This window comes from Colobus angolensis, unplaced genomic scaffold (assembly GCF_000951035.1).
Source record: "Colobus angolensis palliatus isolate OR3802 unplaced genomic scaffold, Cang.pa_1.0 Scaffold2, whole genome shotgun sequence".
Taxonomy (NCBI): domain Eukaryota; kingdom Metazoa; phylum Chordata; class Mammalia; order Primates; family Cercopithecidae; genus Colobus; species Colobus angolensis.
The window spans coordinates 15,580,368-15,597,102 of record NW_012115154.1 but is presented as its reverse complement, the minus strand read 5'-3'; the positions used below and the strand labels follow the sequence as shown (position 1 = coordinate 15,597,102).

Genomic DNA, 16,735 nt, shown 5'->3' with positions numbered 1-16,735 from the left:
TAAATATAAATGTTACAATATATAATATAAATATTATAATATATAAATATTTGACAATAAATAGGGATAAAGTACTGATACATGAATTGAATAAACTACAGTTGAATAAAAGTTGAAAACATTATGCTAAACAAAAGAAGCCCATCATAAAAGATAATTTTTTATGCAATTCAATTTATATAAAATGTCCAGAATAAGGATGGGTGTGGTGGTTCCAGACTGTAATCCCAACAATTTGGGAGGACGAGGCGGGCAGATCACAAGGTCAGGAGATCGAGACCATCCTGGCTAACATGGTGAAACCCTGTCTTTACTAAACATACAAAAAGTTAGCCAGGCGAGGTGGAGGACGCCTGTAGTCCCAGCTACTCGGGAGGCTGAGGCAGGAGAATGGCGTGAATCTGCGAGGTGCAGCTTGTGGTGAGCCACGATCAAGCCACTGCACTCCACCCTGGGTGACAGAGCGAGACTCCGTCTTTTAAAAAAAAAGTCCAGCATAAACAAATTCATAGAGACAGGAAGTAGTAGATCTGTGGTTGCCTACGATTTGGGGTTTTGTGGAAGAATTCAGAGTGACTTCTAATAGTTTTGGGGTTCTATTTGGGTCATGAAAATGATCGAAAATTAGACTGTGGTGACAGTTACAAGACTCTGTGAATATACTGAGTATCACCAAATTATTCACTTTAAATGGTGAATTTTATAGCATATGATTTCTTGGCCAATAAAATAAGAAAAAAAGAAAAATCACCTGTCTGTTTAAAATGTATATTTCTGGGCCCAACCTCATATCTACGGAATCACAATTTTACTAAGAAGGCAATCGAAGACTTTTGTTTGTTTTGTAAAGCACCCTAGAAGTTTCTTAAGGACATAAAACTGTGAGAGCCTGGTATAAAACATGCATTATCTTAGCAAATACACAAAATCTCTACCGGTTGGTCTTCAAATCAACTTTTGCACTAGACTAGCAAATAGTAGAACTGCTTCTATTTCTTCTAAGCTTGTACATAGTGGTTATTACCTGTCTGCTTCATTCAGCCTGATAGCTTGCATTTCCACCCTAAAGCCCAACTGAATTTTTTCCTTCTTTTGATCTTTCAACATTTTTTTCTACATATAACATTGACTATGTATTTACTAGGGGCAATTCACCCTTTACATGTATTTTCTGCCCTTCAAATATTCTTTTCTGTGAAATATTGAACCTAAAATCATATATACTTATTGAATCCTTGAGTCCATCTCTTTGTTCAATAGCCCATAGATAATAGGAAAAGTTCTGAAGGTATTAAAAGATTTTGTTTTATTGCTGATTTTTTGAGGCATGTAGCTTCTCCTGGAAGTAATACCATGCAGTCAAATGCTGGTAGAGAACATCTTTATTCAAATTTTATATTTGCACACCGATCTAAAGGGTCTCTGAAAACAGAGAAGGTCTCTCTTCCCAATTGTAGTGAACTTACTTGTTATTACAGATTAAGTTCTATAGAGGAATGGTGCCATGGTAACTTTGGCACTAATGGTATTTAACTACAGTGAATGAGATCGAAAGATCTACATATCAAAGAGGCTTTGGGATTTTTTTGATTGGAAAAGTATTAAAGACAATGTAATTTTAAGGCTAACTTCTGAAGTAGACAGAATTATATGTTACTAAGAAAGTCTTTGGCCTAAATTCCCAGACCCTCACTCCCATACATTATACCTAAAAAGACTTCAAATTTCCCCATGAGATATTCAACCATTTTTAGGGTCTTGAAGGCCAAAAACTCTTACAAAATTTCTTATTACTATAAAATTCCCATGAGGAGTAGAAAATAATTTTTAATTACTTGAGAAATAGCTGGTTGCTGGGATGGACAAAGGAAACCCAAAGAAGAAAGAGAAATTAAAAATAAAAGGAGGGGTGAGTTCAGCAAAAGTTCTTTTTAATTACTACATGAGTAAACCAAACAAGAAAAACTAGTTTATTTTAAAATCCGATCTTTTTAAAAACTCAACAAAAGCCACAGAACCAGAAACAACTTTTTAGTTAAAAGAGAGGCATGTAAATAATAATAAATTTAATAATTAAATTTACATATAAATAATTGATGGCCTAAAGGAGAAACAAAACAGACAAGCAGACAAAATAAGCAATGACAGACCAGCACAGTTACAGGCACGGGATCCCATTCTGTTTGTTTTTACACATATAAGAATATTATTTGAATTTTCAGCAATTAAAAAAAGTAAGTATGCTACATTCATCTCCTCTACCTACTTGTTCAGTCACAGAGTATTAGATATGCAAATAAACATAGCAACATTGTTGGAAAAACAAAAAACCCACAAACTTCTTTCTGTTTTGTAAAGAAGTGCCTTAAAATAACTTTCTGCAACCACCTTTATGCATTACTTTTTTGTGTCATTACCAAATGACTTGTGGCCACTAAGGAAGGGCCCTGGTCACACTTCCCGTCCTGCCTGAGGTCAGAGTTGCCGCTCTAAATAGGGTCCACAGATGCTTACCAGCTGAGGCCACGCTGCCTGGACTGCCCTCAGTCTGAACACAGCAGGAGTACGAGAGCCAGGCCATTTCTTTCTGACACAGGATTCCAACAGACAGTTTTTGCTAGAAACTGGCCAATATTGCCTCAGCTGTGCAACCATCTGGGGCTCTACCCACGCACTCTTTCTTTCCTTTCACCATTCCTGAATGTCAGAGCTCCTCTTTAACCTTTTTCCTTTAGAAGTACTTCCCCAATAAATCTCTTGATTGTCCGATTCTGTCTTGACCTCTGCTTCTTAGAGTACCTGAACTGACACACGGTGAAGATTCTTTTCTTTACCCAACTTTAATCAGGCTCTGAACTTCCTCCTAGGCCCATCTGTTTACTCTCTTGTAAAATCCAGTTTTAGCAAAAGAACCCTGCGAAGGCAGTTTAGCCAGAACTCCCCATCCTCAATAGCTGATCGTTCTCAGTATCTCATCATCCTTGACATCTGACCATGTTCCTCCTGTACCAACCCACAGATGATGTCTGATCACCCCAGCCTGTTTTCAGCAAGAATTCTGATCAGGTGGATTTAGCTAGAAATCCCTGTACCTTTGGATTGTTTCTTTGTAGTAATTTTCTATCTACTGACCCAACGTTGCTTTTTGGCTATAAATTCCCGCTTGTCCTTCCTACACTTGGAGTTGAGCCCATTCTCTTTCCCTTGCTGCAAAATTCCATTGCAGTGGTCCCTGTATCTATTGCAATGGTCCTGAATAAAGTCTTCCTTACTACGCTTTTAACATGTATCTTTGAATTTTTTTTAACACTGATTACTCATGAAAAATGAAGGATACATTTAAGGATTTCTTTTTCCTTTTGTTAAAGCACTGTAAAATCAACTTTACAGGATAAACTGTAGACATGTTTATGCTTCCCAAGTAACCACTTTACACCTATCACATATTTGCACCAGATACATAAGGCATTACCGTTTAAAAAATTTGGCCAGTAATTTCTCTACTTAAGAGCATTTTAGATATAGATGATATTTGCTAAAAAATTCACATACAAAATAGTATTTAATTTACATATCTTTAGTGTTACCTGTATTATTTTCACAGTCAGATCATGATGTTCTTTTAGGCTAATGATTTTAAAAGAGCAATATCAGTATCAAGAGAAAAGGAAGCAGAGACTGTCGATGGTAAACGGCCACAGGGTTAAGCCAATTCTTGAAAGTCAAAGGGTTTTTGTAATTTTATGATATTTTTCTTTGAAAACTTCTTACAATCATTTCTTAAATCTGAATATTTCCAATGCAAGCCAGTTGTAAGAGCAAGAAAAAGGCAAAGGCATGTAGAATATCACAATAATTGTAATGATAATTAGTTTACAACATAGCTCTAATCAAATTTTACTTGTGGGAGCTATAAAAAAAAGTCTTGGGAACCTTGGGCTACATGATAAATACTTTCCAATCTCCAAGCAGAAAAACAGTTTCTGATGAGGTTAATATGTTCAATTTCAATCTGTAATTCCTTTTTTTTCTTTTATGTATATAATTGGTAAACAAATAAAAAAAGCCTGAAAGTTCTTTGGGAATTAGATTGAAAATTTTTTCTCGTTGATATTCTAATAGAAAGTGATGGCTGAAAAATACGTATTTTTTTTTTATTAAAAATACCACTTCTATGGTACTATGCTTTTAACCTGGGTGATAAAATAATCTGTACATCAAATCCCCATGACACATAATTTAGTTATGTAAAAAACCCTTTACATGTACCCCTGAACCAAAAATAAAAGTTAAAATATATTTTAAAATGAGGAACATTGCATAAAATAGCAAATATTGATTTGAATATTTTCAAGAACAAATAGTTGTTTTTGTACAATCAAGTCCTGTTTAAAAAGTTAATTGAGAAACAGTTTCTAGATTACTCACTACAATTAGGGGAGGACAAACTCCTCTAGAAAAAACATGGAAAAAAAATCACATATAATAATAATGGACTAGAGTGAAAATATTAAAAATACAAAGAAAAATAGAAAACAAACAGTTAACTAAAACGTTTGGAAGCAGTAAATAAACATAATTTCAAATTATATAATATTAGCCAAGCCAAATTAACCATTAATAATTTACAGAAATCGCTGAGGTTCTAAGTTGTGATTTTCCCATCTCACTCTAAAATTTAATAAATTGTTAGTCATTTGGTTAGGAGAAGTTGGCTTTTGCCATTAATACTAATTAGCATTTCAAAGAGAGGCATATTACACAAAAGTGAGATAGGGTAACCAAGTACTTTAGTATTAATGAAGGATATTCAGCACTATGTAAATATAGATGATAGCTAATTTTCAGTTTATATTTTAAAGGGTGATAAATAGTTTATTTCCTACCCCCCTCCAACCCCAGCAGTATTGTTGGACCACTGATGGAACAAAGGTCAAAAGGAAAAGATTACAATTAGGTGGCATTTTCAAGCTAGAAGTATATGCATGAGAGGTTATTTGTGAATCAATATTTTTAAAGGCTATTTTTATTATAACAGCTTCCTAGCTTTAAGTCAGGGTTCTCTACTTGTTTATTTCTAAATGGCAAGGTCGCCAAATTAGAATTTTAATTTACTATAGCGGGTTTTAAATCAGTAGATTCTTGACCCTAGATGCAGCAGAAAGAGCATTCATCCAAGACTTGACCTGAGGAATTTAGGAATTGACTGAGAACCCATCAAAAGAAACTAGAAGAGACAGGATGCTGGGAATTTTGTTTCGGAGGGAGCTGTCCATGGTTCCGTTAATATTGGTGGAACTATGACCACATAGACAACAAATTCCTTGGTTTTAGGATGCATAGGTCAAAAGTCATTTTCAGGGAAACACAGTGAAATGGACCTCATATTGTGGAAGGATAAGGGAGAAAGTGTAAAACAGTGGAAAGGGGAGGCATGAGCCTTTTCGTCAGGAAGACTGGTATCATCCTTGACCCTTTGGCTTTTACACCCCATATCCCACCTGTCTGCAAGTCCTGCTGGCTCGACCTCCAAATATGTATGTAGAATGGATCATTACCCACTGGCTCCACTAATACAATCTAGTCGATCTTCTTTCATCTGGGTTATTGCAACAGTTTCTACTGTTCTCCCTCATGGAACTACAGCCTTTTATCAAAACAGCAGCCTGAGAGATTATTTTAAAATAAACTAGATTCACTCGGTCCAACCTTCTCAGTCATTGTTAAAGACTCTTCACAATCCAACCTCACTTTTTTTCAGTCACACTGACTCCCTTTCCTAATCACTCCCTGCACACACCAGCTGGATATCGGGTTACACTGGCTTCTCCCTCTACCAAGAGGGTTCTTCTCTCCCATCTTCTCATGGTATGTGTGTTCTCATTCCTCTGAGGAGTTTGCTCAAATGCTATCTTCTTAATCAGAGGTTTCTCTGGCCATTTAAAGATAATCCTAAACCCCCTCTCTCAAGAACTTCCTATCCCCTCCCTGATTAATTTTTCCCCAAATACACTCATTTAACCAACGTTATTTATTTACTGTCCCACCTAGATTGTAGTCTTCCAAGACCAAGCATTTTTCACCTGATTTGTTCATTACCTCAGCATGAACAATAATGCCAGGTTTTCAGAAAAGATTTAATTAATCCAAGCTCTACTACTTGTTAGTTGCTCCATAATCTCTTTGGATATAAATGAATGAAGGTAGGTCTTAGTTCTATAACAGACAGTATGAATGAAAACGCCAAAGGATATTCAAAAAGATTTGCAAAAGCAGGCTAGAAAAAGGATAAAAAGATTTACTATTATTTCAGCCAGTGAAGAGAAAATCAAACAATCTAATTACAGTTTGAGTTTAAGGACTTATACTTTGAAGGAAATAACCATATCATTTCCTTTTTTCTTTTTTTTTTGTTTCTTTTTTTTTTTTGGTGGATGGTGGGACGGCGTTACGGAGTTTTGCTCTGTCACCCAGGCTGGAGTGCAGTGGTGTGATCCCGACTCACTGCAACCTCTGCCTCCCGGGTTCAAGCAATTCTCATGCCTCAGCCTCCCAAGTAACTGGGACTACAGGCACGTGCCACCATGACTGGCTAATTTTTGTATTTTTTTTCGCAGAGATAGGGTTTCATCATGTTGGCCAGGCTAGGGCCTGACCTAAGGTGGTCTGCCCACCTCCGCCTCCCAAAGTGCTGAGATTACAGGCTTGAGCCACTGTGCCTGGCTGGAAGCCATTTCTTATGAGAAGATTTTACACATAAGACAGCCGACTTGTCCAACATTTATATGTTAAATGTGAGGACATTTCTTACTGCCAGCAAGGGATTTAATGTATATTGATGGGGTGCCACTGGTGTTCTCTTGAACTTTTCATGCTGCTTTAGCATAAACAACTCTCTGGGAACTCTTCATAATATTTCTATGGTTTGAAGCTTATGCTTCACTGTTTAGTAGATGCCCATTGTACAAAATTCCAAGACAAGTACAGTATGACAACAAGATGGCTTAATTTATTCTTAAATACATGTTATTTTGGAAAGGGCACTACATTCTAAGGAAAAATGAGAGCAACTTTAAGATTTTTTTTCTTCTTTTAATTACACTGTGTGTGTGTGTGTGGTTGTTTTATTTCCAGTATTATTACTATCTACAAGTAAAGTCTGTAATAATTTCATTTGTTTGGTAGCAGTAGGTTTCCACGGCACTATGTATCAAGGTCAAGTTACAAATTCCTTTGTTTCTGAAGATGTTTGGGTCAAACAAAGCAATGAAGGCAGATTCTTTCCCCTTGTCCCTAAGTAAAATCCTGCTCTGAGGATTGCTGACCCCAAGTCTTAGCTGGGTGTTCTCTGTACATTACATGTGTAAGGACCCAAATGGAAGGATACAACATTTGGTTAGTTCCACATAGAATGTACTTCCATACCAATGATACATTTTCTTATCATTTACTTTTTTGTTTTACACAAAGCTTTCTAATATTTATCAGAGATAAGTTCTCACTCTCTCTGATGCATATGGACAAGAAATTCCCTTGGACATTTTTAAAATTGATCCCTTGTAATTCTATACCTGGTCCTATTCAGAGGTTACAAAATCACATTCAGAAATTTGATCATCAAATTCTTATGACCAGTAAATTTGTATCCACTAGGCACAATACTTTAAATTTTGTTGTTGTGCTGTTTGTTTGAATACCTCTACCTTTTAGTTATTCACATTTGCCAAACTGTATGTTTGACTTTTAACTTCATAAGAGCCATCTTTGAGAATGGATAATACAAAATCAGAAGTATGAATCTCCTTTAGGAAGTATGCTAACTTATAATAAGAGGTGGTTGCAAAATAAATCACTTATACCTTACTATGGGCTAAATTGTAACCTCCAAAGAGATACATTGAAGTCCTAACTGTGAAACCTATGAAAGTGGCCTCACTGGGAAATAGGGTTCTTGCAGATACAATCAGGTTAAGATGAGGTGATAATGATTAGATCGATCCCTAATCCCATGAATGATGTCCTTATTAGAAGAAGGAAATGTGGATGCAGAAATACAACAGGGAGAAGACCATGTGAAGATGGAGGCAGAGACTAGAGGGAGGTATCTAGAAGCCAGGGAATAATGAGTATTACTGGTAACCACCAGAAGCCAGAGAAGTGAAAAGATCCTCCCCTGGGCCCTTCAGAGACCTTAAGATCCTGCTGAACCTCCATTTTAGACTTTTAGCCTCTAGAACGTTGAGAGACTAGAACTATGCTGTTTTAAGCCACCGTGTTTATGGTACTTTGATACGGCATCTCTAGAAAATCAATACATACCTCCAAAAAGTCCGTTTAGGATTCACTTTTCACACTCCTGAAATGACACATTGTCTAACTTATATCATTTAATAAAACTTGTCTCATTCCAATTTTTTGGGGGGGGGAGAGAACAATGAAAAAGGGCTAGAAAACAAACTTCTAAGCAACAGATTTCCTGTTGGTACAAAAGCAAGGCAGCGGATACTTCACAGGGCTGACAAGTGGATCCTGAATGGGATGCTGAAAGTTCTGTATCCTGTGATGGATGAGCCAAACCAAGGATTTCTGGAAAACTACCTGTGAGGCTTTTCATGGAGTGTATTCTATCACTAAGAAATTTTCAGGCAGCCAAACGCTTGAAGGACTGTTGGTATTTTCCTATAATAAATAGCTAAGGAGCCTGATAACCACATCCCCTAATTATTTTACAACATAACTACTTGATACAAATCTATGTTTACATACCTATCTAGTTAGTTCGTTTTTGCCATTACTTTCAATGGCAAAAACCCCAATTACTTTTGCACAACCTAATATTTAAAATTCATGGTCTACTTCAATGAGGACTGAGAGGCCATTGTTATAGACTATATGTTTGTGTCCCTCCAAATTCACATATTGAAACCCTAAGCCCCCGTGGGATGGTATTAGGAAGTGGGGCCTTTGGAGGTTAATAGGTCATGAGGGTGGAACCCCTATGATGGGATTGGTGCGCTCGTAAGAAGAGACTTAAGAGTGTGTGCTCTCTTTCTCTCTCTCTCTTTTTCTCCAATGAGAACATACAATAAGAAAATGGTTGTCTGAAGCTTCTCATTATGTGCCCTCAGTAGACATGGAATCTGCCTGTACCTTGATACCTTGGTCTTGGATTTCTCAACCTCAAGAACCATGAAAAACATATTTCTGGTGTTTAGACCACTCAACCTATAGTATTCTGTTCTAGTAGCCAAAACTGACCAACACAGCTATATAATGGTGAGGTGGAAAGATGTGCCCTCTTATTAAACTTTATTAACACAAATCCTATCAAACTCAGGACAGCTCCACTGCCCTCTTTTTATCTTGCCTTCACCACTTGCTTTGGTACCTTCCTAAAACCTGCCTCCTTCCCCACTGAGTTCTTTAGAACTCCCCTTCCAATAAGACTGGCTCTAGAAGCTTTTTATCTCTCCTCTTCAGCCTATAGCACCTTTCTCTTTTAATGAAAACAAAAGAGATATTAAAAATGCCCAAAACAAAGAAAATTTAGAAATTCAGAAATCGTACTGCTCTCTCATAACCATGGGTTCCAGCCTGTATCAGAAAGCTTATTACCACGTCAAGAGTCAGTAGGTAAATATAATTATTGTGTTTAACATTCTTTTGATTATTAACATCAATGGAGTGTTATCTAAAAATATTCTAGTTGGAGGAAAATAAAACACGTTAAAGCAGCTAAAACAGACTTTGCTGAAGAAACATCCCAAATAACGGATCTCTTTCTTTGCTTATTCCCAAGAAAAAAAAAAAAAAGCAAAAGAATTCTTGGTGATTAAACATCATCTGTTCATGGACGTTACAAAGGAGAACTAAGAACTTTGCTGGGATTAGCAGGGAGTAAGCACAGAGATAAAATTGCACACTGGTGTGAAACGAGCCAGCCTGGGCTGCAAAAAAAGCTATGCAACCGAGACTTAACTTCAAAAGAAACAAAATGTGGACATGTTTAAGGGTTTGCAAACAAAACAGAGTGTAGGACGACAGGAAAGCCTTTTCTTGTGGCTTTCAGTGAGCAGGAAAAATACTTTTCTTCAGTGAGTGTGGGGGAAGAAATACTTTCAGTGGTGCCAAAGTTGGTGAGAGGCCATTAAATACATAATGGTCTGAAGTCTCCAATGTTCCTTGTGAGGCTCTGCCTCTCACAGAGTTAAAAGAAAAACTCAAGATGCATTGGAAAGTCAGTCAGCATTTAGCATTCCCTAGTGTCAGATCCCAGGTTTAAGTTTATGCCACACAGTGTTCAGAAAACAGATTCTATTGCCATTTAATAGACGAAGAAAGTAAGATACAGTATTAAGGGATCCACTAATTAAGTGATAAAGCCAGATCCAAAATCAGGTATGCAGGATTCCAAAGCTTGTATTTTAGAACAAAGTCAATTCTCCTTTCCACTATACTAGTATATCTTAAGATGTGTTTATTATAATATTTGAATCCTACTTTAAAATTTCCATCACAGACGGTATAGAGTTGTGGGCATTTGTGTTTTAGTTAAAATTGCGATCCAGAGGCAGTTCCTCTTCTGATCAGGAATCCACAAGTAAGAGGCATCAAGAGTTTTAGTGCAGAAGCAGTACACCCACCCCAGAGGGGGTGACTCTTAGTTTTTCACTCTTTATTCCTCATATCAACCTAATTCACTGAATCAACAAGTCCTCTGATGAACTTAATACCAAACTGGGTTTTTGGTGAAATTAGCGGTCTGTTAGATAGCATAAATGTAAATGTTAATGAAATGTTAGAAAGGAGATTTCAATAGTGAACTTACAGGCACTAAAGGTATGTGGTTTGGCATAACACCTTTGAGAGATACACCCAGCCTTGTGTTAAGATGGTGAAAGATTCTGGTGAGGCCTGAAACCTGAGTTCTTGGAAATGCTTCTGGAGTTAGGATCACTTAGTGATCCTGTGCCAGCGATTATTTGCTGAGGAGGCTTTCTGTCGCCTAGCACTAGCTCTGGGTGTAGCTGAATCCCACCATTCATCGTCGCTGCTTCAAGAAAACATTGTATTCAAGGAGAGCTGGGACCTCACTGAGCTTGCAGAAGAACGTTTGTTAACAGTGTTGTGCTTCCTTGGTAATACTTGTTCATTTAATAAATGTGTTTATGCGCATCATAACTTGTCCCGTGACTTCCATTCCTTTGCCCCCTGGGGGCAAAGCAACAGGAGGGTAGCTAATTCTCATGCATCCCAAACTTTTCAGTGACTGATGATGTTTTACAAAAAGAATCTGAAAGGTGTGTGTGGAAATTGGCTAAGGTCAATCTATAATTCTGTTTCTCAGATTGTGTTTATCAGAATCACTTGAAGTTTTAAATTCTTTAATTTGTCATCCTCTTGAATTTCAAAGTTCCAGAGGTGGGGCCTGAGAGTTGGAATGGCAACGAGTTCTTCTCGTGATTCTTACACACTCGGGATTCAGCTAATGACAATATAACAAAACAAGCATCATGATCATTAGCTGACAATATGTCCTAAAGGCAGACCACAGACCCAAGAGAAAGTCAATATTCTCCTGACTGCTGGACTCGAAAACCAAAATCTGTAAACTGATAGTAAATAGCACACCATCAAGACCTCATCTCCTATAAACTTTATGCCATGAATGTGTGGTTACAGCTATTGGCTCACTCCTCTAGATTGAAATCGATAAAAACTGGCCTTGGGCATTCAGGGAGCTCATGTATGGCCAAAAATATTCCAGTCAAGGGATCAGTAGATATTATCAGTAGCTTTCCCACTGACAACTGGGATCTATTTACTATCAGAGCAATGAAAACTGTTGGCCATGAGCCAATCTTACTGAATTTTTTTTTTGGAGGGTAACCGGTTTGGCTATTGAGTTGTTTTTTTCCTCACATCAATATGTCCAGTTCATTCACTCATAAGAAAGCTTGTTTGACTTTCATCTACTCATCAAATATTTATTGAGAGTCTTCTTAAAATCATGTAGTCTTAACTTCCAACAAAGATTATGGAAGATTAAAGAAGGAGAGTCCTAGTTCATGATGTTTGTCTCTAAGTTGTCATTAATTAGATGGGGAGAAATGCCCTGGTATAGGACTCAGGAAACTGAAATTCAGGTGCTAGCTGCAAACTCAGCGGCAAGTCAGTAAATCTCCTAGGGTCTTCTCTGTTCCCTCTCTAGGCAATTCATAACAAAGTGATGTCTTGCCTATTTTATATAATTTACTAATTCTTTCACAAATATTTATTGTTCATCTACAACATTCTAGGATTTTTTCTAGGACCTTGAGGAATATAGCAGGGTACGAGATAAACAAAGTAGCTGCTCTCGTGACACCTTACTCTAAGAACTAGCACACACACACACACACACACACATACATACATACACAGACAGTGATATATAACTATTAGTATAAACAAATGATAGATATGTAAATATAAACATTTTCAGAGGCAAATATGTAACATATAGATTTTAAAGCTTAAATAAAAGCCTTTTCGAAGAATGTGATTTATTTTTTTACATCTCACACTGCATGATTTAGGACAGGAAAGACAATAATCTAATAAAAGATGTATTGATCTAAACAATGTGCCTAGCACTTTAATAAAATATGTCCTCATAATTTATTAGTCATGAAAAAAATCATTTTCTGGCAGGACACATTTTTCCAGTTAGAAAATATTACAGGTCTTTGCTACAACACTTTTTCTCACATAGTAGAATTTCTCATAAGATAATATTCTTTTTACTAATGTTTTCATTACTTAAGAACCAAGACGTTTGTGACCACATGTCTTCTCCTATAAGGTAGACTGTGGTAGGCACCTTTAAAATGGTACCCAGGAATCAATGGCTCTTTGTAGTCATGCCCCTGTGAAATCTCCTTCCTTTAACTGTGGATGGGATTTAGCGACTCACTTCTCACAAGCTGAAAATAATAGTGGTGATGGGATATCACTGCTAAATTGGATTATTTTTAAAAAACTACTTATGTTTTTTATCTGGAGAACTTCCTGACTTACTGGCTTTCCCCTCCCCTCCTCTCTTTCTTTTGTTTTCCCTCTCTCTTTCTCTGCCCAGTCACTCCCAGGATAGGCTCCTTGAAGAAGGAAGGTGTTACAGAATCCGAGGCCACAGAGAACTGGGACATCCTAGCCAGCACCGTCAGCCATGTAAGTGAGACCTGTTGGAAGCAGACAAGTCTTCAAATGATGCAGCCACAGCCAATGGTTTGAAGTCAACCTCATGAGAGACTCACTCAGCTAAATTACTCCTGAATTCCTGATCCAGAGAAACTGCGAGATAATAAATGTTTGTTTGAAGACACTAAGTTTGGATAATTAGTTACATAGCAATAGGTCACGAGCAAATAATCCAAGGACCTGACTTTTGATGATTATGAGGATGAATTTAAAATCTCCTTGGTTATACTTCAATTATTGAAATTGGGCCAAAAGAATATAGTGATATCACCTTAATATCTTCATCAGAAACAAATTTTTTTTCTTTTTTTACTTTTTTTTTTTTTTTTTTGCTCAAAGGAATCAGAGTTTGTTTATTTTATCCTGAGATCTACTGAGTCAGTTGAGTCAAATATAAATACTTCATAATCGAACTTCATTTTGAAACCTCATTTTTTTGCAATGGATTAGTAACCAAAAGGCAATGGCATTCTTACCTCCGAAAAAGTACTTCTCGCCGGTTTTCACTTGAAGAGGACTATTAGTTCGAACTGCTGATGCTTCATCTCCATCGATGGTGAGAATAGCAAAATTCTCCTTGGCTAGGAAGCGAACCTCATGCCACTGTCCATCATTCAACCCAGAACCTGGTAAGTACAAGGTAAAAGTTGTTTCTTTTCTTAAAATTACCTAGTTGAACACAATTTCTAATATCACCAAATCAGGATTTTACAAATAAAAGTATTTTTCTCCAGGAAAATACAGTGTTGCTTACAATTCAAACTGATGTCTCATGTCTCTTTAACATTATAAGTGGTTCTATACTCCACCTAACTGAATAAGGCATAATATAACCCAACCACGTGGAGAAGCAGTATTAATACCACTGGGAACTGAGGGAAAGAAATGGGTTGAAAAAAAGTCATTTAGATGACCTTGTCCTCCCAAAGTGCTGGGATTACAGGTGTGAGCCACCGCACCCGGCCGCTGAGCACATTTTATGATTATGTGCTATTTTAACTTAGTGAATTATGAACTATTTTAACTTAGTAATTTATTTTCTGGTTAGCTTTGCTACATCTCATTCTCAGACAAGAAAATGAATGTATAGCTTTTATCTAATGTCTGTCTTTGTTTTGAAAATCTTTATTTTTCTGTATAGTTTGTTCTCTCTCAATAAACACACTTGGTGAGTATAGTTTATAGAAATTAAGTACTATTTAATAATGTGTATGTGCAGCTATAAGTACTAACTGACCACCAATAGTCATGGAAAATAAGAATAGGATTATCTGATCATTTACAAATGAGTTATCTTTATAATAGAGTACATGATATTAAAAAAAAAAACAACAGCAAAATAAACCAAGAATGCATATCCCCAACAATGGCACTTCACTGTTGCCTGATACAATGATCTTTGGAAACAAAAATTCTATTGAATTATCCATTAGGCAGATAGTAGCTTAAACCTTTTGTTTAGTTTGTGTTCATTTTATGAAGAATAATCAGACAATTAAAAAGCAAAAAGGGGAGAGCAGCCAGGAAACATAAGCTTCTGGGGAGAGTTTAACACTTAGTAGCAGAGAAAACCCAGAGGGCCAGAATAGACTCTGTGAAGGCCTGTGCTATGACAAGGTGGTGGTTGGGGGCATTTTGTGCTATTCTTCTTCAGATGGCACAACGTAGAATCCATAGGTAGAAGTTACATGAGGGCGTGCTTCGGTTTCACAAAAGAAAGAGAACTCTAGCAAATAAAGGTATCCAAAAATAGAATGAGAGCAAATCAATGATGCACAGATTAGGGCTCCAAGCTCCTGATAATTTGTATCAGGAATCTGAAAAACCAGTTTGTGGCTGAAATCTGGCTTGCTGCCACCTGTTTTTCTATAATCTGTGAGCTAAGAATAGTTTTTACTTTTCTAAATGGTTGAAAAGAAATAAAAAGAAGAATAATGTTTAGTGGCATGTGAAAGTTATATACAATTCAAATGTTAGTGTCCATATGTTATTGGAATGTAGCCAAGTACATTTATTTACGTACCACGTGCCCTACAGCAAGAGTCAGCTGCACTGGAAACTATACAGTTCATAAAGCCTAGGCTATTTACTACAGGCACTCCTTTATAGGAAAATCATACATTACTAGTTGATTTATACTAAGAAATAGAAAAAACTATTTTAAAGAACAACGTAAGGGCTGTTGGAGCTTAGAAGATAGTCCCGTGTTTGTAGTAGTTACTGATATCATAGTAAGTATTATCACACATAATCACCCCTCAAGTGGTATTTTTTTTTTTTTTAGGATTTTCAAATTTTAATTTAGTAATACTTACTGAGCACTTATTTTTGTTTTGTTTGAGATGGAATTCCACTCTTGTTTCCTAGAATGGAGTGCAATTGTGGGATCTCGGCTCACTGCAACCCCTGGCTCCTGGGTTCAAGTGATTCTCCTGCCTCAGCCTCCTAAGTAGCTGGGATTACAGGCGTGTACCACCACACCTGGCTATTTATGTATTTTTAGTAGAGACATTGTTTCACCATGTTAGTCAGGCTGGTCCTGAACTCCTGACCTTTAGATCCACCTGCCTCGGCCTCCCAAAGTGCAGGGATTACAGGCATGAGCCACCGCGCCCAGCTACTGAGCACATTTTGTTTCAATCAAGAATATAAAATCTCTGCTCTAAAGTAATTAATGCAAAAGACTTTCCAAATTATAAAATTTAGCATACAAGTGAATACAATAGCACAAATAGTATAATAGTATGCATAATATAAATAATGTAATAAGGCAAACAGCTACATGAGCCCACTATCATCTTTGGTCTACCATATGATCCAGCAATCCGACTACTGAGTATATACCCAAAAGGAAGGAAATAAGTACACCGAAGAGACATCTGCACTCCTGTTTGTTGCAGCAATGTTAACGACAGCTAAGATTCGGAAGCAACCTAAGTGTCCGTCAACAGATGAACACAGAGTATTTCAATAGCCCCCAATGGTTCCTCTGATTTCACTCTTTGCACTAACAGTCTAATCTCCCCACAAAGTGGTATTATCTTTATAAATGTATAATTGGGATCACACTATTCCCTACAACAGCTTTCTGTTCTTTTTGAACTCATGAGAAGTACTGACTAAAGTCCTTCTTTTGGTGAACTAGGAGGTGTCATGTGAACCATCTGGAATGCCTTGTGTGAATTATCTTCATGGTTTTGCTCCTTCACATCAGGTCTCTGTGCAAATGTCATCTTAACAGAGAGGTGGTCTTTCCTAGCTATTCTATATCACATATCATTTTCCCCTCTCTTCCAACATCCCTTCTTTTCTGAGCTTTATTTTTCCTTATAGTTTCGCTCATTACCAAATTTATTATACATTCATTTATTAGCATACTTATTACTTTTGTGGTTTTATTTATTTATTTATTTATTTATTTTTATTATACTTTAAGTTCTAGGGTACATGTGCATAACGTGCAGGTTTGTTACATATGTATACTTGTGCCATGTTG

The 16,735-nt window shown here is 36.8% G+C and overlaps 1 protein-coding gene across 2 annotated transcripts in view; it reads right to left on the bottom strand.

Moving 5' to 3' along the window:
• CNTNAP2 (contactin associated protein-like 2) overlaps positions 1-16,735 on the bottom strand; it is a 2,310,676-nt gene that overhangs the window by 1,106,465 nt on the left and 1,187,476 nt on the right. For both annotated transcript variants that reach the window (XM_011941411.1, XM_011941412.1), the window contains one exon: positions 13,716-13,865. In XM_011941411.1, the coding sequence (XP_011796801.1) occupies positions 13,716-13,865 (150 nt within the window). The remainder of the gene's footprint in view (positions 1-13,715; positions 13,866-16,735) is intronic.